We start from the raw sequence: 25,467 nt of genomic DNA, 5'->3' as shown, positions 1-25,467 counted from the left end.
GGAGACATTGAAACCTGTACTCAGCTCTTTCAATATTGGGACCATATTATCTAAGTGGATTATTTTATATAACCATTGTGAAAATAAAAATGCTTAGAGATTTTTGTAGTGTATTTTCTTTGAGGATCTTGGCAATGAAACAATCCTATATTCTCTGCCACATAGTTATCTTTTCCTTTATTTAATGGGTAAATGCCACTGACAATTCAATAGGTTGGTCAAACCATATAAACTAATGTTTGATAAAGGTGAAGCTCTTAAAAAGTCAAAAAGTCAAAAGATGACAAAACATACATGATGTTTTCTTTTCTTTCCTCTTATAGTATAAAAAAAATCATAAGCTAGGAACAAAAATGAGACAGATTGCTGATGTGTCATTTCTTTTATGATTTATGGTTGGGAGGGAAATAAAAAAATACTGAAAGGAAAGAAAGGAAAGAAAAAACATATATAGAAGAACATATATTTTAGCTCTTATGAATGTAAATATGAAAGGCATGGATTGAATGCATTGGGGACAAGATTGCTCCTCTAGACATTGATAAGTCCTATGAATAAAGGAATAGATCTGCCACTGGATATATACATTGTGATGGCAACAATGATTAAACTGTTTTATGAAGGAATGCCTTCAACTTTTCAAACTACTCAGAAATACCATTACCCCACATATGATATAATAAGTATTTTAGCATTTCAGAACCAAATAATTGTTCCTAAACTATTAGGAGTATAAATATAATTGTATAAATACAATATGTATGCTGTATATTGTATTGAGTATAAATAATTTCTCCTAAACTATTCTCTCTATAAACTATTGATATTTGTTTTGCTTTATCTTTTGAAGTTAAAAAATACAAGAAGAGCACATATACTTAAGGGAAGTGTTGAAATGTCATAGTAACTATGATGAAATTTGGATGCTTGAGTCCTAAAGTTTAGCTCACACATCTACACACATTAGTGATTTCAAATAGCCTAAATAGTTATGTATGTTGCTAGAAATCAAAGAATGCGTAAGTTATTTAGTTAAGAAAATTAAGATTTGTTTGCATATGATGCAGATATGGTAAAATAAGTTAGTTTTTAAAACCTATTTTTTTTTTTCTGTGTTAGCCAACTCATACCACTTAAAATTTAGGATTTGGGATGAAGTGTGACCTGGCTAAAAATAAGCAGAAATAGAAGTATTTTGTTGTTTTTTACTTATACTATCCTTAGTTCTTCATAGAACTTCAGCTTTTAGGGTTTAATGCTGTCTTAGTCTCACACAATTATCTTAAAAATTATATCATGGCTCTGATTTAATAGACATAGACAATTTTATGGTTAATTTGATGGTATAAACTACAGATAACATCCCTGACCATTTTGCTTTCCAAATTCACATGAGGATAGTTGTTAATACTTGTACTATTTATCATCAGGAATGGAAATATTCTCACCTTCTAAATGGAAAAGAATGTCTCTTACATCATTAAACTAAGAACTTGGCACCTATAACTTGTTTTTAACCAGAATGCTTAAATAATTATTGGGGTAGTAGTTTTCTTTTGTTGGACATGCATTTGGTTTTCTAGTGAATATAAAGTTTACTTAATCTTAAGAAAGTAGCTGAATAGTTATTTTTGTAGAGCTCTAAAAATAAAGCCTAATGAAGGAACACTGTCATTTATAAAATGATCAGGAAATGGTAATATGCTTAATAATACAAATGAAATCATTATCTATATCCAGGAACTTCCCATTTCTATACTTCTGATTATTAAATTTAAAATTAAAAGTCACAAGAAACCAACTTCTACACAAAAGTACATGTATGCACATGTTAAAAAAGTTTGTGTTTTTTGAAATGCCCAAATACAACTATGTTTCCTTTTTTTTTTAATGTGTAAGGAAAGATCCACAAAGAGTATGGATGATGCATTTAATGAAATGGAAGTTATTTTTTAAATCAAGAATAATTTTGAAAACATCAATTCAAACTCATTAGTCATGAGCACTTTATGAGCATGCTTGTTCTTATTTTTGTTATAATGTTGTAGTTTGTTAATACTTTGATGAAAACCAAAGGGATACACTGAAAGATTAAAGAAATAAATATAAACATGTAAAAAATGGTTGTATTCAAAACTCAGTGTTTTGATTTATCTTAAAGTGCTAGTGAATTTTCGCATAGCTTTACCTTTTCAGAGACACAAAAAATACTAAAATATCACCCTTTTAATAAAAATTAATCACTGTTTTTAACACTTATTAAAATAAAACATGAAAAAAATTACCTGGAGTCTAAAAATAATACCATATTTTATTGTAAAGAATTCAAGGATTTCTTTAGTACTATAGACATCTTATTTAAAATAACAGTATTTCAAATAACACAGCGTTATACAGAAAAAAAATAAGGAGCATAAAAATGATTTAAGTTAAAGAATATAATACATAAAAGCTATATTATTAAGAAAATTTAGAAAAACCCAATAGTTAACACAACACCTAAATATTACTTTTGCAATCATTCTTACTTATGGTTTTGGCTTCACATTTTGAATATCATTGCTTGCAAACTTTTGTTAGTAAATAAGCATATCTTTTGGTTCTAATCAGCATAAACAGTACAGTAATAAAGGTGTAAGGATTCATTGGAAACTTGCTGATTTCTTGTCAATAAACCTAATCAATGCCTAAGAATTGACAACAATCAAAAGACAAATAACCAATGAAATTTCACCTAAAATACATTTGTGAAAAATCCTTCTTTCATTTATTTAAAGGGTCATACAGTAATAAATTATACTGAATGAAATGAAAAACACACATTGACATAATAATTTTTTAAAACCTTAATCCATGAAATTTTCTAGATTCGTAGGGCTGTAGGGAACTATTTATTGAAGTGTCATGGTTCATCCTCTGTTCACATTACACAGCATTTAGACTAGTCAGTGTGTGCCAAAAAATTACTGGTTTTCTCCTGACCTAATTTTATTTTTGCCTACTTTTTGAGTCCTTTTGAAACTTCAACTCAATCTTAACATAACACAAGAAAAGATGTCAGAACTTTGAACCATCCCATTTGAAAAATTGCTGACATTTTACCTAGACTTTTTTCAGTAAACGTCATTTTGAGAAAATTCTTTTGGGCATCTATGTTATTTCTATGGTGCACTTCAAGTTTTTAGTTGATTAAAATTGTAGAGCATGTTTTGTTTAGACACATCTCTTTCAATCCCTTCATTGTCTCAATCTGCTTTCTGTGTTTTCGTAATTTAACTCAATAGTGTGGTAAGAGCACACATAAGATTCAAAATAAAACAACTTTTCTTATTGGTACACATTACCCTCATATTTATGAATCCTTGTATATGTTTTCTCTGGGATTTCTATATTCCTGTAACGTCATAAACATAGCATCAGTTTATCAAATAATGAAGTGCATAAATAAGCATTATTATACAGGGCCTTTTTAATCTGTCTCTAGGTCCATACATCACTAAATGAATGAACATCTTTTTCAGGATATTTTTTTCCTAGTACATATATTAATTTTAGTACACATGTTTCCTTTTTCTCCAAGTTGTGTTACTTTTTAATAATATCTTATTTCTGAGATTTTTGCTTCTCTTACTCTTCTTTATAAGAATAGCTCTAGATTTGTGAACCTAACTTTCTCACTTTTTTAGTTTAAACCTTCGTGACAAATCCTGGGTCTTTGAATCACACCAGTCCTTCTGTTTTTCATTAAATTCCTTTGTTTAGTAATTAAGAATTGATCTCTCATAATTAAAGTAGTTTACTCACCTCAGTTTTGTGAGCAGGAAATAAATGATAACTCAGGGCCAGGAAAAAACCCAATCCCAGTTCATATTCTCTGTACATGTACTGTTAGATTTAATGTCCACTGAATTTTATGATATTTTACTTCTTTGAAAAATGGTAATCTATTCATAATTTATATTCTTACTGCAGTTAGCTGATGCACAGCTGCCTGGAACCTTCCTGTAACTCCAGATAACTGAGATATTATCACATTATCTTATTTCTTCTGTAGTTGTTCATTAATGGTCTACCTCAATTAATACGACTTTAAGTGAAAGCTATAAAAATCCTTCTGAGGTGAACATTCATTTTGCATCTATACATCTGGCAATTTTTGTAAGCAATTTGTTCACTTTCAGACATCAGTGCTTCTCAGTGACTTATCACTTGTCATTTAAAATTTGTGCCTTTGGGTGCATTGGAACTGGTTGGTATCCAATACTCTCTTGGCGTATTTAGACTCATTACCCAGCTATGCATATTATAAATGCTAAAAAATTATGTGATAAAAAAAATGAATGAATGGCTGAATGAGTGTTTTTGAAGTACCCAAATAATCTTTAATGCTGTCATTATACTTTCATTCACACACACTTTCTGTACACAGTTTTGTGTTGTTTTTTCATCTCTAAGCAAACTTTATTTTCTTCCAATTTTTAAAATATGTTTTAAATTAGTTATCCTTCTCTCGTGGCTATTACAATGCTACAAGTTTTTATCACGGGAAGGAGATTGTGAACTCATTCAAAATATTGATATGCACATATCCAAGGTGCTTTGTAAAATATGATGGAGTTTTTCAATACTTTGAGATTTTAAACACCTTTTGATTCATTCTAAGAACTTATATTCTAAAAAGGTATTAAATTTGTTTCATACTTGTTAACTCTCTTAGAATTTAAATACTCCCTTTCGTACCAAATCTTTGAGAGAATCTTTCCTTGACATATTTTATTTACTAGCAGCTTTCATTGTTTAGGTCTTATCTTTCACTTCTTTGTAAAGCTAATAGATACAAATTTTCATCTAGTGTAGTTACTTATTTTTCTTATATAATTCCCATGTAGGAATTATTTATTTGCATGTTATTAATTATATTTTTGAACTGACAGATACTTGGCTAAATAAAAAATAAATTTAAGGTTTTTAGAGAAGACTTAATTGAAAAAAGTAATTAATATCTCTACTCAATATTTTACAATCCTTAGTATATGAGGCTCCATATACTATTTAAAGAAGTTTATTTCATGCATACTTTGCATTTTATTGAGCTAACATTTAGCATGTTAATATTATTTATATACCTCATTTTATATTACAGATAATTTCCATCTTCTTTCTTATTTTGTAATTGGAAGTAAATCCATATAAGCACTTGTCCATTATGTGAGCCTAACAAAGGAAGATTATCAATTAAAATATAAATAGAATTATTCAATGAAAAGGATTATCTACGTGGGATTTTTTTCCCTGCCTCATCATACTGAAGATGTGTGGGTCAAAATTCAAATGCATTAAGTAAAGAATCTGGAATATATAAATTCAATTGCTTATAAACATCATTAAACATTATTTAATACTCAATGTGCCAGACATTTTTTGGGTGAGTCTGCATCTTCTAAAGTCCTTTTAATAGGAATTAGATAACATCATTTAGACAATATAGCTTGGAAACTGTTTTGGACTGTGATGTTCATTGTTCAGGATTAAATAATACTATCAAATTAGGACTAAACTCAGCATAATGGGAGTCAATTTAATGTTTCCCAAAGTATAATAAAAATCTTGGAAGTTTTCTATTGAGGTCCAATAAGACTTCATTAGTGGTCCTAATCACCTACATCAGTTTAGGTGAGGACAGTATGGAGGATTTGAAAACATTGAATCCCAAATGTAAATACACACAAAAGGATATGGATAAGGACAAATTATAAACTAAAAATTTTCACAGATAAAAATCAGGGTTTTATTTCTGAATCTTTCATCAGTGCATTTATGACATTATACTTGTACATTATACCTAGGCACATGCCATTTTCTTTTTCCTAGGAATATCTTTCTTTTAACTATGAGATTGAAAGATTATATGTGAATTTAATTTCAACAAAATTTCCATTATCTGTACAGTAGAGTGTTATCACAAAATTTCCATAATCTGTAGAGTGTTATTAGATTGTCAGTAACAAAGAAAATTATCAATGATAGCTTTTAAGTCATTGAATTTGACAGGTGATTGTAAGCATATTTTCTCTGTTCCATTTCATGATTCTGTTGTGTGGATACATTTGTGCATACAGATATCTCATATAGAAATATTATATTTTTAATATGATTTAATTTTTAATTTTATCTTCCAATTATTTTAGTGTGATTAACTAATGGCTCCTTCATTATCAGAAGCTGCTAAACATCAGAACATAGTGTTCTTTGAGAAACAGATAAGTGATGTAATAAATTTTGGTCTGTTTCTTTATTTTTAGGATACTGATTGTACTTTTTGAGGACCAGTTCACACTGTGTATTATAGTAAAATTAATCGTGACAGTGTGGAGGAAATAGAGGCCTGAATTCTGAGGAAAACATTATTGTTACTGTTTGTAAAAATGTTATAATAAGTAGGACTTTTTTCCTCTTTTCATGTTGCTATTAGACACAATCCTACCCTAGATTCCAGTACTACCTGTGTTGGATATTCAATGGTGTATTTTACACGTACTAGACAAGTGAGTTAGTTTGTCATCTAGTGGTGTAAGTTTCATTTTATGCCAATGACTGTATTTCAGCTGCAAGTTAGATAAAGATTGCATTATTCATAAAAAGCGTATTTGTAAATATTTTTTGTTAAAATTTTCAAATAAGTGTCTTAAAAAGGAAAAAAGACCCAAGCCGAGGAGAAATACATAAATAAAATCAATATCAAATGTATATTTCTTGAGTTTAATTTTGAATCATGCTGGATAAAGAAATAGCCATAATGAAGGGATTCTTTGCAAGCTCACTAAACATAACATTGGTTTTTGTCTCAAAGTGCGACACGTGGTAGAAAGTTCTGAGTCAACAATGACAACAGTATATAAAGTGTACATAATAAGTTTCTGGGATACACTTGATAGTGTATATAAGATAAAATATTTTCCATGTAGGTTTAATCAAAATAGTGTTAGAAATTGGTCCATAGATATGAAGGTGAATGTTAAATAGTTTAACTGTTGCTGTCGTTTCATTCTTACAAAACATATAGAAAATCTGGAGGCTGATCTGTAAAATTAATATAAAATTATTGTGTTCTTTCTCCCCTACTGTTAATAAACCTAATGCCAAAACTAGTCCCCTTGCTAGTCACTGGTGGTGTGAGTTTAAGATTTATTTGCCAGAGAAGTACTCATCAGATGATTATATTGAAAGTCATGAAATCAAGATATGTTTATATGTTTTGGTAGCTGTATCTTGATTCTTGAATTACCTCAATCTTTTTGTTAAGAACAAAGGTAATAGAAAATGATACTATGTAGAACCCACAGAGTTCTACTAAATAGTACTTTTAAACATAAAAATGATGGATAATTTCATGCATATACAAAAATAGAGTGAGTAGTATTAAACTCTCCATATTCTCCAGCCTAAATAGTGATCAATTCTTGGCCATACTTGTTTCATCCAAATGCTAAAACACTGTCTTTTCACTCAGATTTTTCAAGCAAATCCAGAGGATCCTACAGCTTACTCCATTAATATTTCAGCATATGTTTATTAAAGATTAAGTTTATTTTTAACATAACCGCAAGAACAGTATTCCTCTTTAAGGAAAGTTCTTACTATCATTGGTTGTCTCATTATTGTTCAAATTTCCATAGTTTTTAAATAAATATTATTTACTTTTACATTTATTATTTATAATTTTCTCATAAATATTATTAATATTATCTACATTTTATTAACTTGATTCATGATTAAAATAAGCTCCATACATAGCAACCCATTTTTAGTTTTTTTATTTTTAAAATTTTATTACAGTATAAAATACACATAGAAAGGTGTAAAAGTCACAAATGTATAACCCAAGTTTTCACAAAATGAGCTCACTTGTGTAATCAGGGATCCAACATTAACTTGGTACCATGTCCAGTAGCCAAAAAGTCCTAGTACTTCAAAAAGTACCTCAAAAAGCCCTGTATTCTGTCCTCTTCCAGCTACTACCAACCCAGGAGGTGCCACTGTCCTGACCTCTAACCAAAAATGAACTTTTCTGGGTTTTCGAATTTATATAATTTGAATAAATGAAATAGAATAATATTTTTGTTTCACTAAAATATAATAACCACATATTCTCTCTGACAATATAGGGAAAGCAATCAGCAGAGCCTAAAATACACCAATATGTAAACTAAAAAGACAAGTTAGTTAGCATGTACTCCCCTTGAACATGATTGCTCTTAACTATTTTTGGAATTCTTATCGTGTCTAGTCTTTCACAAATGCTTGGTACCTGTCTTTACATCTTTCTTATTTATGGAAACATTATCTGTAAACTTAGTGGTGTTTTATAAAAGCAAATATTTAAATATGTTCATTTGAATACCAGATGTATGTATTTCACATTTCTTGAGTCTAGGTTAGAGGATTGTGGCGAATTGGCACTCCGGATGCTAAAGGGAGACTTACTAAAATGAAGAGATTAACCTTTTGGAAAATGGCATATCTAAAGAGAGTTTAAAAGGATTGAGGGACTGAATTGAGAAGAAAAGGGGAGAGGTGACTTAACAAATGTTAAGTGTTTAAACAAATACTACATAGATAAGATAAGGATCAGTTAATCTGTCTTTATTGAGAGCCGAAAGGAAAAAATGGATCTATATTGCATCCTGAGAGATGTAAATTACACATTATGGGAAATATCCTGACCCTGACATTGGTATTTGCTCCTGAGAGATGTGGAAACGCTTTACCTAGAGAGCTTTACAAACTACAAACGTAGGCATATGTCAGCTGTGATTTGGTGGAATGGCACTTTCTAGCCCTGATATGTATTTCCTGCAGAACGCTTTTCCCAGCACGGGGGCTGGTGAAGGAGTGAAGCGGATGAGGCTCAGTGTTACTGGAGGACAAAGGAAAGGCAAGTGAGAAAGCCTAGGTTTTTATCCATTCCCTTTCCTTCCTGTTTCTGTGTAAATTACTTCTTGTATTTCTGAAGGATTTTGAAAGGAAAAAAAATGGATTCGTAAAGTTTTGTCCCCCTCACATTGAATTGCAATGGATGATTAAATATCCAGGACCAGAAATTAAGAAATCATAGTTTTAGAAGGAAATTTGCGGACATGTGTACAGGACGAACATTGAATATAAAATGTCTATTATGTTTATAAATATATAGAGAGATAGATACACAATATATAAGATAGATCATGTCTATTGAAAGTATGTGTTACAACTTAAAAATGTATATAATAATAATAAATAAAAGGAAGACAGATGACTAGATTTTAAATATCTTACTTTGTCAAATACTGAATCTTCATTGAGCTGCTTTATTTCCCTTATAATAAGAATTCTCCACCTGTGGTATCATTTTATCTTCTGCTGAATTTTAAAGAAAATCCTTGGTATCAGTTACTGTGAAATGGCTCACAATTAAATAAAAAAAATGAAACAGACATTAATAATGATTCAACGTCAAGCTGCCTCTTTTTTTTTCAAGATTGTATTTATTTGAGAGAGAAAGAGATAATGAGAGAGAGCAGGAGCAGGGAGGAGAGGGAGAAGCAGGCTCCCTGGAGCAGGAAGCTTGATTCCAGGACCCTGAGATCATGAGCTGAGCTGAAGGCAGATGCTTAAACCAACTGAGCTATGCAGGCACCCCAAGTTGGCTACTTCCTTAAACCTAGTAGTAACATGTGCTTTCTTAATTATTTCGGAAGATATTGCAACACACTGTATATGATCATTATATTTTAGTTACTTTGGAGAGTAAATTAAAATGTAGCATTGGCCTGAAAACAGAAATCATAAATTAATTACATACTTAAGAAAATAAAATGAAAAGAAAAATAATCAAATAGGAAATTAGCTAAACACTAAGTCTAAGTCTAATAACAGTAGTAGCTACTACTGAAGGTCCATTTTATAGGCAAGAAAAGCCAAATAAGACACGATAAGGCACTGATTTCATAAATACACAACCAATGTTACAAGGTGATAGTTATTTTTATCTATCAAGGGTGATGAAGTAATTTTTGAATTAGATATAGGAATAATTGTGATTATGTAAATATACTTAATTATATAGAGCCAAAGGGGTTGTTTGGTATTAGACGATGTAAAAATGCCTTTTATTGATAGACTGGAATGAATTCTATCTCCTTTGAACTTTGCTAAGCTAAGTATTTGGGAAATCAGTATTTTTTAATTATATATGGGATGGTGTGAAGATAATTATTTCTCAAATTATAACAACAAAATATTGACTCATTGAAATTACTGAAAAAGGTAATTTTTTAATGTAGGCTTACTTAGAATTATTTTTAGGATATACTTGATCTTAAATAATTTAATTTTCATCTCTCTCATTTAATGTCGAGCTTGGAATCTAGGGACATAATTCTTGGGAACTTAAATTGCTTGCTTTGTAGGAATTCTTCATAGAAATTATATTTTCATAATGCTTATAGGGAAGGCGTGCTAATATATCTAAAATGGGGAAATATAATCTTCCCCTTAAATAAAAACATTTAATGTAGTTTGTAAAAGATATATTACATTGCTTTGAGGTTAATTTTAATTCTATGCCCTTTATTAATCTTTCAGAGATTTTCTTATTTCAATTACTTTCTAATTTCAGAAGGATGTTGATAGCTCCTATTATTTGTAATACTATTATATATTATAAAGTGGTTCCATGGCAGTGTAGAACTGTAAGGAAAGTGTTTAGCTAGCTGCTTTAGGCATGTCTGCCCAAGCTACTGACAAAAACAGGGTGACCCACATTCAAGAAAACTTATTGTTGAGAACCTGTTATATTCCAAGCATAGTGGTTTTCAGTTTTGTTTGCCCTAGAACTATATTACATAAATGTTCTCTAGGCCAACTATATAGGAAAATTATTATGGCTCATGAACTCATCACTGTCACATGCGAAAATAAGATTAATATCTTAATTTAAATACATATGTAATAATGGAATCAATTGAAATACTCGAGGGATATCCAGGAGGAAAACAGAAATATTATGAGAAGTTTGGTTGAAAATGTAAATGGCATCAGATCAGGTTCATTGTTAGTGATCATACATAGCCTTATACATCATCATTAAGTAGAAGGATACAGTATCTTCTACATAGATCAATATACTCAGATCAGGTCATCTCAGTGTGACCTGCTCTGCGCCAATCTAGAAATATGCAAAAACATTTTTGATTATTGATATCTCCCCACCCTATACCTCATGCTAACGACCAGCCCTCTTTCGAGGTAATTTTGGGGAAAAAAGGAAAAAAAGAGGCATATTACAACACTAGTAAAAAGTTCTCAACTCCCTCTTTAAGATGTACGTGAAGCACAACCTTCCTTACCTAGTTGGATTGTGGTCTTGGCAAACACTTGACAAATATTCTAGTTTTGTTTTCAGGGTAAGTTTCCCCAAGCATCACCAATTTTATCCATTCTGACTTTATGATAACTCGAAATTATTTTCAGTAAATATCACTTTCTGATTTTGTTATTATGGTATGTATGTACTTCCTTTGGACTTGTAGCCCATGACATAATTACAAGAGTAGGTCTTTATATCTGTCCTCCTATCAGAGATGTAATGTGGTATAGTTAAGAGCTCTGGTTACAGGGCTGATCTGCCAGGGTTCCAATACTGATCCAGCTAGTTACTAGCTGGGTGACTTCTGTAATTTCTTTAACCTTCCTGTAACTCATGTACCTCATCTGTGACATAGATCCTCAAAAGCTCATTGCAGAGATTAAATTATTTAACATATCTGAAGCAGGGAGTGCTTGGGACCAGAGGAAGCACTCATTAAGTGTTCAAGGCAACCATATATTCAGTTAAAATTGGAACAATGACATCAGCCTGAGTATGGAGAAAATTAAAATTCTGGCTCAAATAGAACTAATTATGCTTTCTTTTACTCCCAGAGAAAAATCAGACTCCAAATGTTCTTTTCACAATATATCACTATTTTACATCTGCAGTATATATTCTTTCATATAATACATATGTTTTAAAAGTACAGTATCGCTATTTTTCTTTTATATCTGTGAAACCGATTGAATAGAACCAAGGCGTAATGACCAGCAAAGACTAGGTTGTATTAATTTTATGGTGATGTTAGTCACAAAGTGTGATTTTAAAATGTCATGTTCTCAATATTTTACTTACCTTGTGCATTTACAATGAGTAAAGACACTTGATCATGTACGACAAACAGTAAAAATAATCTGACAAAGAAACACTTTTGAGATGATAGATTCTTATTTCAGTTTAAGCAGCAGCATATTATATTTGAATATAAAGAAATATTTCTTTAGGCCAAAAACAAAAATTTTAAGTGATACGAATAGATGCCCATATCTAATTTGACACAATCTACATTTTGACAATCGTACTAACACATTAGAGTAAATTCTGGCCTTAGGCACGGCATTGTTACTCCAAAGGATTCTGATATCCTTATGTCAGAGATGCAGATGCCCAAAGATCATCACAAAGTAAATGTGAAAATTGAGTCTTTCTATAGGATATACGATAGATATCTCTGTCTGTCATAAATCAGTATTTGAACATGCAGAAGCTCAGATATTTTCTTGCCTCTTTTTCTTCACTGAAATCCCATTTGATAAACCTAATTCTCTGAGGCAGCATTGTATATTTATGTTTTTGTAACTTTGTCTTTAGAAGTCACACAGAACTAGCAAGTGATGTCAGAAACTCATCTGAGAAGTGCCTAAAAATCTACCCAAACTTTACTTTTTGTTTATGGTTTTTTCACTGGGCTCTCTGTGTATTGTCCATGAATATGATTCTATGTGTTTTCTGTCTACTGCCTTCCAGGCTGGTTTTGCATGTATATCACTAATCTGCCTGAATAACAATAGCCCTAACAACTAAGTTTTAGTGCCTGATTACAATTCAGCATTACATATTCTTTTTATGTGCATATAAAAACATATTTCATATGTTTTCATATGAAAATAAAAATTTCTCACCTTTTTATAAAATGGTGAAAATTCCTGCACTTAATAGTACTGTTGCCCAACTATGGGGGAAAAAATGAAATTTTAAAACAGATTTAATTGTTTTTTTCATTTACATATCTGTGAATGAAATCACAGCATCAACTGCAATTAAGCATTTTCTCTCTTCTCAAAATGCAGTTTTTCAATGATTCTACTTTAAGTTTCTCAGCTCATTAACAGATACAGATACACAAGATATTTACTTTATTATAATAAATGCCTTTGGCTATCTTTGGAAAAGATCTCTCCGAGTGTAACCAATGAAGGATTTATAGAATTCTACTTTGGGGACATTATTGGAGCACTATCTGAATGATTTTAACTGACAGAGAAAAAAAGGTGTTCTCGGAGTACAGAATTGAACGAAAGTGCGGAACTAGAGAGCAAATGTATATGAAGAAGTGAATAATATAGGTTGCCAAATCTATAACATAAATCCAAAAGGAATAGTTAGAAATAGTTTTAAATAGTTTAGGAAATAGGGAATAGTTTGAAAGTTATGTTTTGGAGAGATTAAGACTCATTTTAAGTAATAATACCAATAGTAATAGTAGCTAACAATTAAGAACTTATCAGCCTAGCACTCGTGATTCTAAAAACTTTTCAGATATTAATACATATAAGCCTTACAATAGCCAAATGAAGTAGGTATTCTGGCCCATTTACAGATTATAAAATTAAGAAAAAGAAATGTTCAGTAGCTTGTCCGTGATTTGATGGCTAGGGAGAGTTAGACTTTATTTGAGGACACCTGATTCTAGAGGGAGTGTTTGTTTGTAACCCATTCACTGTTTGAATCCCAGGCTCAAGAAAGTGAGCACTGTTCAGAGGGGGTCAGAAAGGATGTGTTGTGTGGTGGTTTTGGTTTTGTTTTTTTATCAGCAGAGTGTTATTGGCGTTGTCAAGCTTTGTGACAATAAGAGCCTGGTGGACAACGACAATGAAAGGATTACTATTAGAGAAATTTTGAAAAAAAAAAAAAAAAGAAATAGAAAGTATTAGAATTCTCAATGTAGCAATAAAAGATAAAATAGTTATCCAGGACCATTCTGAAAACTTTAGACTGAATGATTGGGAAAAGTTTGCACCCCCATTATACTACTACTGAGGATCACGTGCTGGAAGGCAATACGTGTTTTTGTTTTTATTTTCTAAGATTTCATTTATTTATTTGAGTGAGAGAGAGAGTGTGTGTGAGTCAGGGTGAGGAGCAGAGAGGGAGGGACAAGCAGACTCTGTGCTGAGTGCTCAGACCTACAAAGGGCTGCATCTCACAACCCTAAGATCAGGAACTGAGCCAAAACCAGGAGTTGGTAGCTCAACCCACTGAGCCACCCAGGCACCCAGAAGGGACTATATTTTGATTGGAAAACTAATAAACAGCTAGGAGCACCCTTGAAAGTATGTATCAGTAAGATGGAGAAGATGAAATATGTGTACTTTATTAAATTAATATTTAATATTTTGGGAAGTGAAAAGTAGATACAAGGAAAGATGATAACTGAAAATATTAGTAGGCTGAGGTTATTTTTGGATAGGAAAGACTGATCAATGCATGTGACCTTTAATCACTTAAAATATGTTATTTTAAATGCCATAATTAAAATTGTCCCTGTGTTTTCACTATTTCTGTGAATTGCCAACCAGATGTTCCCAGGATGAGACTTACTTATGTGTCTCTGAAACAACAAACCAGGAGCTATATTTTATTTTTAAAAAAATCAGTTTCACAGTTATAAAGTAAATTTAATGTTCATTTATGATCATTATCTGCCTTATTTTTTTCTTTGTTAAGATGTGTGGGAAAAAATGTTCCATGGTTTTCTTTAGGTATTTAGCTTTTATTGCTACTGATGTACTCGAGGCGAGGCTTGAGATTTGGGACAGAATCACTTCTTTGAACAGCTCCTTTCACCAATTTTCTTTCACAATTACCTTAGTATTGAGTGATCAGCTTCAAAACACCCAGGTAATCATTTGATTGCAAAATATTTTGTTAAATTTGGGAAATTTAGGGTGATGGAATGCAAACTATTTCCTGATTTGTAAAATATAAACTCTGGGTCTTCACTGGGCTCTGTGAGGAGATGCAAGTGTACTTTCTTTTGCATTCCCCAATCCAAGTCCTTTCTGACTAGCTCGCCAAAATTAACGAAAACCCCTCTGTTTTTCCATCTGGCTTCTACTGCCAAGTAGAGTATTAATTTATATTTATAGACATTTGACTTCAATAACCTCCTCTAAAAATTTTGAGAAGCTCCCTGTTGTGACCACAATAATATTCTCTAGCTTTAAAGTTTTTTTATGTTTAAACCCTGCCTACAGTCTTTGCTTCGTGTCATTCAGTGATTGTCACCTTCTTGATACACCATTTTCCACAGGTCCTTGTGCTTTGACACATTCTGTTCTCCCTCTGGAATGTTCTCTCTTCTCCAAAACCACTCCTCATTACATCAGTGTGGCCATCTCTCACTCATTAATTCATCTAATTTTACTTTTAATAAGAAGCCTTTCCAGACAAAGACAGATACACCTTCTTCTTATAACTTTTAGATTTTTATACATGATTTCTATTTTTAAAATATCTGGTAAAACAATTGTTTTTACTATTGGATTGTTAAATCTTTTAAAGCAGAATCCATGTGTATTCATTTTAGAGTCTCAAGTCCCAGAATTCTGTCTGGAGCAAAGTAAACACCCATAAATGCTTATAGACTACACCAATGAATAAACAAATGAAACATCCTAAAGCTAAAGAAAGCAAGTGCTATTTTTTTTTCTCTTTAGTTATCTAGGTAGGCATCTTCCCAACTTACACAAATTAATATAATTATAATAATGTCTTAATACCAAAACAAATAATCAAACAAACCCCCAAACCTAATCATTTTCATTCTTAACATAGTCTTCCCTGATTTCACCATCTTTCAAACTTCCATAATTTCCATGTCCTTTTTATTCTGGCCTTAACTATATTAGTCATTTTATTCTTTTTTTCTAATTGATCACTTTCTCTTTAAAAACTCCTTAAGCTTAAGGGTGACTGGGTGGCTCCCTTGGTTAAGCATCCAACTCTTGATTTCAGCTCAGGTCATGATATGAGAGTCCCTGCAGCAGGAAGTCTGCTTAAGATTTTCTGTCTGTTCCTCCTTTTGCCCCTCCCCCACTCGCAGGATCCTGAACAAGCACACCTGCTTTCTCAAATAAATAAATAAATCTTAAAAAAAAAAAAAAAACCCTTAGGCCTCATGTTTCACAATCACCAACTGTTAATTTCACTAATATATTTTTTCAATGGTCTGTTGTGTGTCATTTGCAAACATGTATGTAAATATTTAAGTAAATATAAGGTAATTAGACATGAGCATAAATGGAAATCCATTGTAATACATGTTTACAGGCAGGGACAGGAGATTATTCATAGTACAGGATAACTACGACTACAGGTAATTTATCTGACTTTCCTTTAGCTTTGGGGAGTTTCAGTGTAAGAATTTTTAAGTGTTTGATATTTTCACTCATCATCATTATTGCATAAATTATTTCCAGATTGGTTCTTAGACAGTTATTTTTCTATGGTCTTGTGATAACTGAGTATCTCAGATACTTTTTTTTGAATAAGACAAAATTTTGATATTTTGTTTTGTGTGAGAACTTTATTACATATGCAGGTAGGTTTGTACATTTATCATGTTTTAATAATGTTATAGATATATATAAACATACATTGTCAATACTATTTAACTGGAATCTGTTACTGGCCTCAGCAAAGGTTGATTATTTAAAATTTGAACTCTTTCCTAGATTTATTGTGATATTTTTCATAAATAGTGTATAGCATTACTTTTATTTATTATGTGGTTAAATATTTATAGTAATTAAGACAAACACTATTGAAACACAAAGTGTAAAGTCATGAGAAGTAATTTAACTATTTAAGGATCCAAATCTTGTCACATAATTAGTACATAACTAAACTTTAACAAGCATGATATAATCTAATTTCAATATTTAGCATTTCTGAGATTTTTTTAAAAGGTGAGTTTGGTTCACTATCAGTTTCCAAAGATTTTATTTATTATTTGAGAGAGAGAGAGCATGAGAGAGCAGGAGTGGGGGCAGGGAGGCAAGGAACAGAGGGAGAGGGAGAAGCAAGCTCCCTGCCCGGCAGGAAGCCCAGTGCATAGGCTGAGATCTTGACCTGAGACCCAGGCAGATGCTTAACTGACTGAGCCACCCAGGTGCCCCGCCTCTCAGTTTTCAAATCTTTATTTATCTGATGGTAGGTTAAATTGAAAGGGCAAGGAAGAGGTGGTTTAATGAGTTTCTAGGGGATAACTAAAATTAAAATGTACACAAAGTCTTAGATTTTAAAGTATTTAAAATTATGCTTATTATGCAAAAGAAGAACATTTTATCTAATATGCTATATCTATCTCACAAAAACAAAGATTTCATTCAAAACAAGGTTAAAATTTGGGGTGCCTGGGTGGCTCAGTGGGTTAGAGTCTCTGCCTTCGGCTCGGGTCATGGTCCCAGGGTCCTGGGATCAAGCCCCACATCAGGCTCTCTGATCCGCAGGGAGCCTGCTTCCTCCTCTCTCTCTGCCTGCCCCTCTGCCTAGTTGTGATTTCTTTCTGTCAAATAAATAAAATATTTAAAAAAAAAAAAACAAGGTTAAAATTTAATTCTGATACAAAGAACTAATTTAAATGACAATTAAAATTCATCTATGTATGATATTTAATTCATTAAATATGAATTTATATTGTAGATAATGGAGTTTCATTTCTCTACTTTTGAATTTTATTTGTGTTTTTATTTACTTTCTTCTCTTGAATTTTAAATCTTAATTTAAATTTACAAAAATTTTTGATATCTTAATTTTAATCATTTTAGATGGAAAGACATATAGAATATATGAATTACAGTGTTATAAAATAATTAGAAAACACAATGCAACATTTTTCTAGGAAACACTGTAATATTGGCCTCAGTGGTAACCAGTGTCATCTGCGGTGTCATGAAGCAGACGCCTTAGGGTAGGGTTGCCAGGTTTAGCAAACAAAAGACATGACACCTAAGTACTGCACGGGACATATGTATACTGCAAGATATTCATTATTGATGTACCTGGGCACTCTATATTTCCTCTGCCAACCTTGCTAAAGGGGTTTTGGAAGTCCATACATAGTCTTGGGGTTCCTAACCTATTTTAGTGTGAGTGGTCAGCCTTCCAACCCCTCTCTGAGCCTGCAGTTCCTGTTTTTAATCTGCTATTTGTTTCGACGTAGAATCATGTTAGGGGAAATCATATCATTAAGAGTATTAAATAAACAGCCATTTTTACACACAGTTTCTAAGTCGTGTGTATTGTGTCTTTCTTGAAAATAAACTTGTATAAATTGTGTTGTAAGTATTTTAGTGACCAGTCCAGAAGATTTTCCACTTATTTCCATGGCTTAATTATCTAAGGTTTTACTTAAATTATTTTGAAGTTGTATCTCTGTTTCAGTAGGTTATTAGTGGTTAATAAATTAGATGTGCGTGTACATATTTTTTGAAGGAAGGTCTTATGTATTTATTTTTGAAGTTTTACCTATCTTTGGTGGAATTTATGCTTGGTTTTCATATAAAAGACAAAGTTGCACACATCACTAATAGTTGATCTAATATCACCGTACAATGATTGTTGTAGATAGCTCTATATATCCCTTTACCTGTGAATGACCAATCCCATTCAGGCATTTTTCATGCCTTCTGCTTTGAACCTTACAGAGAAATTTCAACCTTACAGAGAAATAACTAATTTGATCTTATAATGTTGTTTTGAAGGAAATTAGTTGAAATACAAGTGTCTAAATGTCAGTAAATGTTATCACTCATGATTCTCAAAGAAAAAAGAACTATTTATTCTTTAAAGGAACATACAGATAATCTTGTTAGAATTCTAGATACACAGAATAATGTTATTTATTTAACTTGAATAGAAGTATTCTTTTAATTACTAAAGTCAGATAGTTGAGTGGATTGTCTTCAAAAGAAATCCAGGATACTTCTTCATTGCCAGTATAAAAAAAAATGTGATTTTCAAATAGTTCTGGAACAAATCAGTGTTCATATTTTAGTGGATTATGATTCCAGGAAATTTTAACAATATCATAAACATAAAGGGCCACATATGTTAGAGTTCCATTACCTCATTATATACCAGTGTAGGGTGGAAGCATCTAAAAACTAATTCAGTCTCCAAACTCCATTTTAAGACACCAGTGAGGCAAGGTGGTTTTGCTCATCAAAGAGAGCCTGATGGAGTGACCAGAGTATGCTGAGTAGGGTCATGTCCTATTATTTTTTCCCTGCAGAGAAAATTTGTTAAGCTTCTGAGTCATAATTTTCCACATTTCTAGATGAGCTTGGAATAGATCCCTTCAATCTATAAAATTTTATGCAATATCTTGCCATAGTAGGTTTTTACTTTTCCCCAAATATTTTAACTTTAAAGTGTAATGTTTTTAGCATTTAAAAACAGATATTTAGAATATTGACAACTCTTGTGTTTAGATGGAAAAATTATGCACGATTATTGTTTTTAGCTATCTTGCTTAAATCAACTTAGATAATGATAATAATCAAAGTGTATTGTCTAATTAAAGGAGCTGATACACTATCACTGATTTTTGCTATAGAGTTCAAATCACTCTTAATTAATCTAGTTAATTGGAATCAAAGATTTTTAAACCAAACAAAACTGAGTTACTATAATTTTACATCTACCCTGTCAAAAATACAGTGGTACTTGCATGGTTGCAGTAACCCACAGACCAGAAACTTTCTAGGGAACCAGTTGTAAATGTACCAACACCTTTGTGTGAAAGTAATTTTAAATTACAAAACCCACATACACAAAAACACATGCAAGTATATAGAAACTTCTAAAAGCTTATGGATTCTCTATCTAGAAGGAACCCATGATGTTTCAGGGGATTCATTTCCTCATGCAAAGCTATGTGAGGGTCATGGTATATTGTCACAGTTGTGGAATGTACTTCTGGACAAATGGAAACTACTATTTTCAAGGTTGTTAAGTCTTTTAATTAACAATAAAATTTGGCTTGAAAATAAACTTTGAGCAATAAATTCTGAAATTTTCACTGATAATAAATTCAGATCTTTGCACAGTGCATCGCTCTACTTGATCTTGGGGGGCACATTCCAGCTTACAAAATAAATTCCTTCTTTGGACATACCATTCTTAGTGAGCAAATTCATTTTTAATCCGTAGCCTCAAATTAGTATGCAGTCTTCATCATAACTAAAACAGAGTAGTATGGGTTATGCTGACTATTGTTCAGTAACAAAAATTCAACGGAGTACATTTTAAAGATCTAATTGGCTTTATTAAATGATTCACAATTAGACGGCATCCCTTCCAGCAAATACAAGGGACCTCTGAGGAATTTTGCAAAATGGAAGGTTTTTATAGAAGAAAGGTGGGGCAAGAAAGTTATTAGCAAAAGTAAAGGATTGTTCCAGGCAAGGCTTCTTTCCCTTGGGGGAATAAGATAGGGAGGGGTCTTAACATGCAGATTACCTCATCTTCCTTTGGGGAAGGGAGAGGGTACTTCTGTCTGACTCACTGGTGCTAATCGCTCATCAAAAAGTTTCTTCTGACTGGTTAATACCACATTTCTCGGGGAGACTGAAACTGCATTTAGATTAGGTATGAGGCTCCAGTTTAGGAATTTGATCTAAGTGATGTCATTTTGAAAGATGAAAACGACAGGCAGTGGTTTTCTTTTTAATAGTTGTTAAGGGTGCTATAATTGCTAGAGCTAGAATCCAGTCTCTGGAAAGAATCTGCTCAACATACTAGGTTTCTCTCTTAGAAGAGATCCATTTTACTCATTCATTCATGTCAATTTCTCTACCGCAAAACTACGCTTGCCAATTTCTTACCTCTTGAAATACGCATGAATTTATCTTTTAACAAACATTTATTAATTGCAAATCACATTGTAAGCATTATGTACACATATAGACTGACCTGAACACTTGGCTTTAATATGTATCTTTCTTGCACGTGTGTTCTGAGGTTTATTTGAGTCATTTATCTTACAAAGTTTTCTTTCTAAAAGACTAATCAAGTTTACATATGGGAACTACTTTCTCCAGATGAACTCTTTGTTTTCTAGATATATTCTATAATCCCTTACCGTTTGACGGAAGGAAGAAGGGAGATTTAGCATGAAGATGTTGTGAATGTTATGAAATAAATGTAAGAATACAAGTTTATGCTGCACTAAGCTAGTACTATTGGACAAAAGACAATGTATGTTATATTAACTGAAGGCTTTCACTCTTTTTATAATTCATAATAAACTATAGCATTTAATCAATTTTTCCATTATACATATCTTAAAATTTAAAATCCTTCTGTCATTTTTTTGTGGAAAGGAAACATCTACAATATGAACCATGTACAATTATATTTTAAAATATAAAAGCAAATCTAATACTGTTCAAGGGAGAAGGTAAAAGACAAATCAAGCAGTGACCCACGTTTAGTAGTTACCGCTACTATGCTTATTGCTGGACTTTACAGTTAAACAATAACAACAACAACAACAACAAATTTGCAAGATTTTGAAAGAGAATCCTCGAAAATGTCTCAAGAATAAGATAGAGGAAAGTTAAAAGAATTGATTATTCAACTGGACAGACCTCTAATGGAGGCTTGCTTTTAAACGATCTTTCAGTTTACGATGTGCTTTTACCCAGGGAACAGAGGGCAGGTGTTTCTGACTTCTCTAAGGGTAATGGGCTTTAACTCTTGTCTGCTAGATTCACTTTACATATAAAGAAATATCCTGACCGTGAGGCTCATTAAATATTTTAATGTGCTTTGGAGTAGGTTACTGATCTCAGTCTCTGGAAGTTTTTCACTGCAGTGGAGTCTCAATCATCTGGGATATTTGAGGGCTGTTCTTTCTTTCAGTCACAGAAATAGGTTAGGTCCCTTCACATATTTATATATTTCTTTAGCTTCTGTGCTTCATACTGTCATAGTCATAAAGTATAAAAGGTATTTTGCTTCCTGTTATGCAAGTACAGAAATGTGAATATTTAAATTATTATGTTGTCATTTTAATATATTACACCAAACTATTTTTCACCAAGCTAATTATACTATTATACATGGTATAAAATAGGATATCAGTACTGATATTTTTACTATTGTCTTTGCAACATACATGCTTATAGTCATCGATCAGAATTTGTAAAGTCCCAAAGTTTAATATTATACTTTACAAATTATCAAAGGCAATAATAGGAGTCCACAATATGAGGAAAAATATGCATCCTGGAACTTTCATCAAAAAATATGTTAAATATATGCATACATATGTATTAAATATATACATATGTATATGTGCTAAACTACAAAAATGTAAATATTTGAGTATCTCTTTTCCTTAAGAGTGATTTTTTTCATCCATAGTTCAAACAATAAGATAAAGCTCTTAAATGTGAGATTTCTGTGATTTACTTTGAAGAATAAATGCAGCGAATGAGTAAGTAGAAATAAAAAGAAATACTAACAGTCCTTTTCCTATTACTTTAGATTTGACTGAAAAAAAATCTTTCATCTCTATCAAGTGACCAGTTCCCTACATATGCTGATGAATAGCTAGGGGAAAAAAAACACATTTGTGAATTCAAAAGAAAAAGCAGAAAATTTTCAAGTGTGCTTTCATAATTCTGAAACATATGTAGAATACATCATAAAGCATAGAGATTCAATGTATTTGACCCATTCTCTATAGCCTGAAATGCTTCAGCAAATGCATAGCCTTAACATTTAATGCTGTGGAATAGCTATCTTTGTCACTGACTCTAAAATGTAATAACATTGCTTTTTTTATATATACATATATATTTGTGTGCTACTTGTCCAACATTAACTCAGACAACCCCCAAAGATAATGAGTATTTAGTATTCAAACTTAGCTCTTAAAAACCTTGAAACAAAAATGTATGTGACTGTAACTGTAGTAATAATATTTCATTTTCTCTAGTTTGTCTGGCAGTACTTCACATTTGGGAAATTTGCTTCAGAAATGGAGGAAATCTTTCCTCCTTGTCCTACTTTGTTCTGACCTTCAACTTCAGCCCTTAACACTTGTCCTATTCAGATTTACATTTCTGAATTAACAGATAGGTGGGAGAAGTAATTTAATAAAAAGTGATTATATTATTCACACAACTGCTGGAAAACGTGCACTTTTAAATAAAAGCAACATACCTGTAACTCTAAGTAGTAATTAAAATATGCATTTAAGCTTATGTTTAGACTTAAGATATCAAGTATAATGTGTGCTACACTTCTATGTTCTTAAAACTCTGGACTATTTTAATAATATAATTTCTTTTTGTATCTTGCTTGAATCAAATGAACATATAATATCCATGCTAATAGCTTTTCCTATAAGTAATCTTTTAACTTAATTAGAAATATTTTATTGATTTAAATATGTATCGGGTTGGCTAATTTCTGCACTACACTATGATGTAGTTTTTCAGTATATTAAGTTTTGCACATAATAAACTACTTTATAAGTTGAGGATAGGTCACTCTTGAGTTTGTCCTTGAACTGTAAGTGTTCAAGATATTTCCAATAAATTAGTTTCCTAGAAGTGAGCATTTTAAGATGCTTCCTCTAAATGAGTATTTTAAGAAAAAACTTCATCCTATAAATAATATCTCTAACTTATTTTTAAGAAAAGTAGTATTTTTATAAGGTGTTCATATTTCCTGGTTGTCCATGAATGCATAAGATTATGTGTTATGTAATTATTAATAGTGCTCCCTTTTATTTACAAAATTGTTCATCTTGGACAATAAATTATTTGGTCACTGTAATTATTTGTTCAATCCATTTTACAAACCTGAATTTCTACAGTGCTTCATTATTTGAATTTACTGAAGAATTAAATTCTGATATGTATAAACCAAATGTATTTAAATCAGATATACTCAAGTACATCATGAAACAGGAAATTTGAATTCAACAACATAGGAAAATAGGATCTGACTATTTAAAAAGACCAAATTTATATTTGCTTTTATAGAATATTCTCTGTAGCATTATGACCAGGTAAGTTATAATAACTACCATGTTAAAGCTAACTCGTTTTGTAATTCATGATATTATTATATAATATTACAAACCAAAATATGTTTTGATTGTTTTTGATACTACTTACTATATAGTACATGTGTATATTCATTTTCACTTTATTTCTGTCAATGAGTGGTGCCTGACTTTTACAATTTTAATTGATGTGTCAGCTAAACAGTGGCCTAGGGAAGAAATGTCGTAGTCTGGTCACAAACTGAGCATGTGAGGAAAAATAAATGAGAGAATCATGGAAACAAATTAGGAAAAACATATAACCAGATAATCTACTTGAAACTAATGGAAATACCATAGATGAGGAATTGAACTAACCTATATGTTCTTACATTTCTGTAAAGAAACTGCAAAAAGAAACAAAAAAATCCAGCTATTCACCAGATTGAAACAATTCAGTTACGCTTTTAGAGTAGTTCTTAATTTTTAATTCTCTCTCTCTATATATATATAATTTTATTATAATTGATTTTATGCAACCAAATTTCCTCTTATCACAATTCTACAGTTTTCAGTACATTTCATCATATGTCTGTTATGTGCCAGATACTGACCTAGGGGATGCATTTTCTGTTCTCATTGTGCTCATTGCCAACTATAAAGATTATGGATAGGTGGGAAGAAATACCCATTATCATTATAAATAAATAAAATACTTAACATCATAAAACCTAAATGATTGAATTTAGAAATTCTACTTCATAACTCAATAATTTTATGACTGGGCCAAATTCAGTATTTTTTTCTCTTTTCACCTTTGCCTTCTTTATAAAAAAACTGATTCCTTTTAGGGGATGAATTTAGATTTTTTTTTTTTTTGGTAGACATAAATAGGTTTGGTTTTTGCATAATTTCAAAGATGAGATAAAGTAAACCTAGAAAATGTGAAATATCCTTTAGCTTTTTAACTACATAAACATTTCCTGGCATAGTTTTCTATATTATACATTGATTTAATAAATATAATTTAGAATTTATTGCACCAAACATAAACCAGTTGTTCATAGTAACAACTCCAGAATGTTTAAGAGCCACACATATTTTTCTATACTCTGATCACGCATAAGTAGTGAAGTAGGGATTGTTTAGTATGTCACTTTAAAAGGTTAGTCTGCACATTACTGGTGATTGGTATATAAAGTATACATCTCCCACACGAAACTGATTTTTTAAAAATCAAAATTGTCATTTTTAGAAAGCCAAGCACCAG

General features: G+C 31.3%; 1 protein-coding gene across 3 annotated transcripts in view; it reads left to right on the top strand.

The window, feature by feature from the left end:
- The window catches only part of PCDH10 (protocadherin 10), a 60,387-nt gene that overhangs the window by 14,399 nt on the left and 20,521 nt on the right, over positions 1-25,467 (top strand). Inside the window, exon 5 of one of the 3 annotated variants that reach the window (XM_045998000.1) lies at positions 8,860-8,935. The exons of the other annotated variants lie outside the window; for them this stretch is intronic. Coding sequence (XP_045853956.1) covers positions 8,860-8,888 — 29 coding nt within the window. The 3' untranslated portion in view covers positions 8,889-8,935. Of the gene's footprint in view, positions 1-8,859; positions 8,936-25,467 lie in introns of those variants that run through there. 3 annotated transcript variants of the gene reach the window in all.

The sequence above is a fragment of the Meles meles genome, chromosome 2 (genome assembly GCF_922984935.1).
Source record: "Meles meles chromosome 2, mMelMel3.1 paternal haplotype, whole genome shotgun sequence".
Lineage (NCBI taxonomy): Eukaryota > Metazoa > Chordata > Mammalia > Carnivora > Mustelidae > Meles > Meles meles.
The sequence above is the reverse complement of the archived record's forward strand: the minus strand, read 5'-3'. Positions and strand labels throughout refer to the sequence as shown.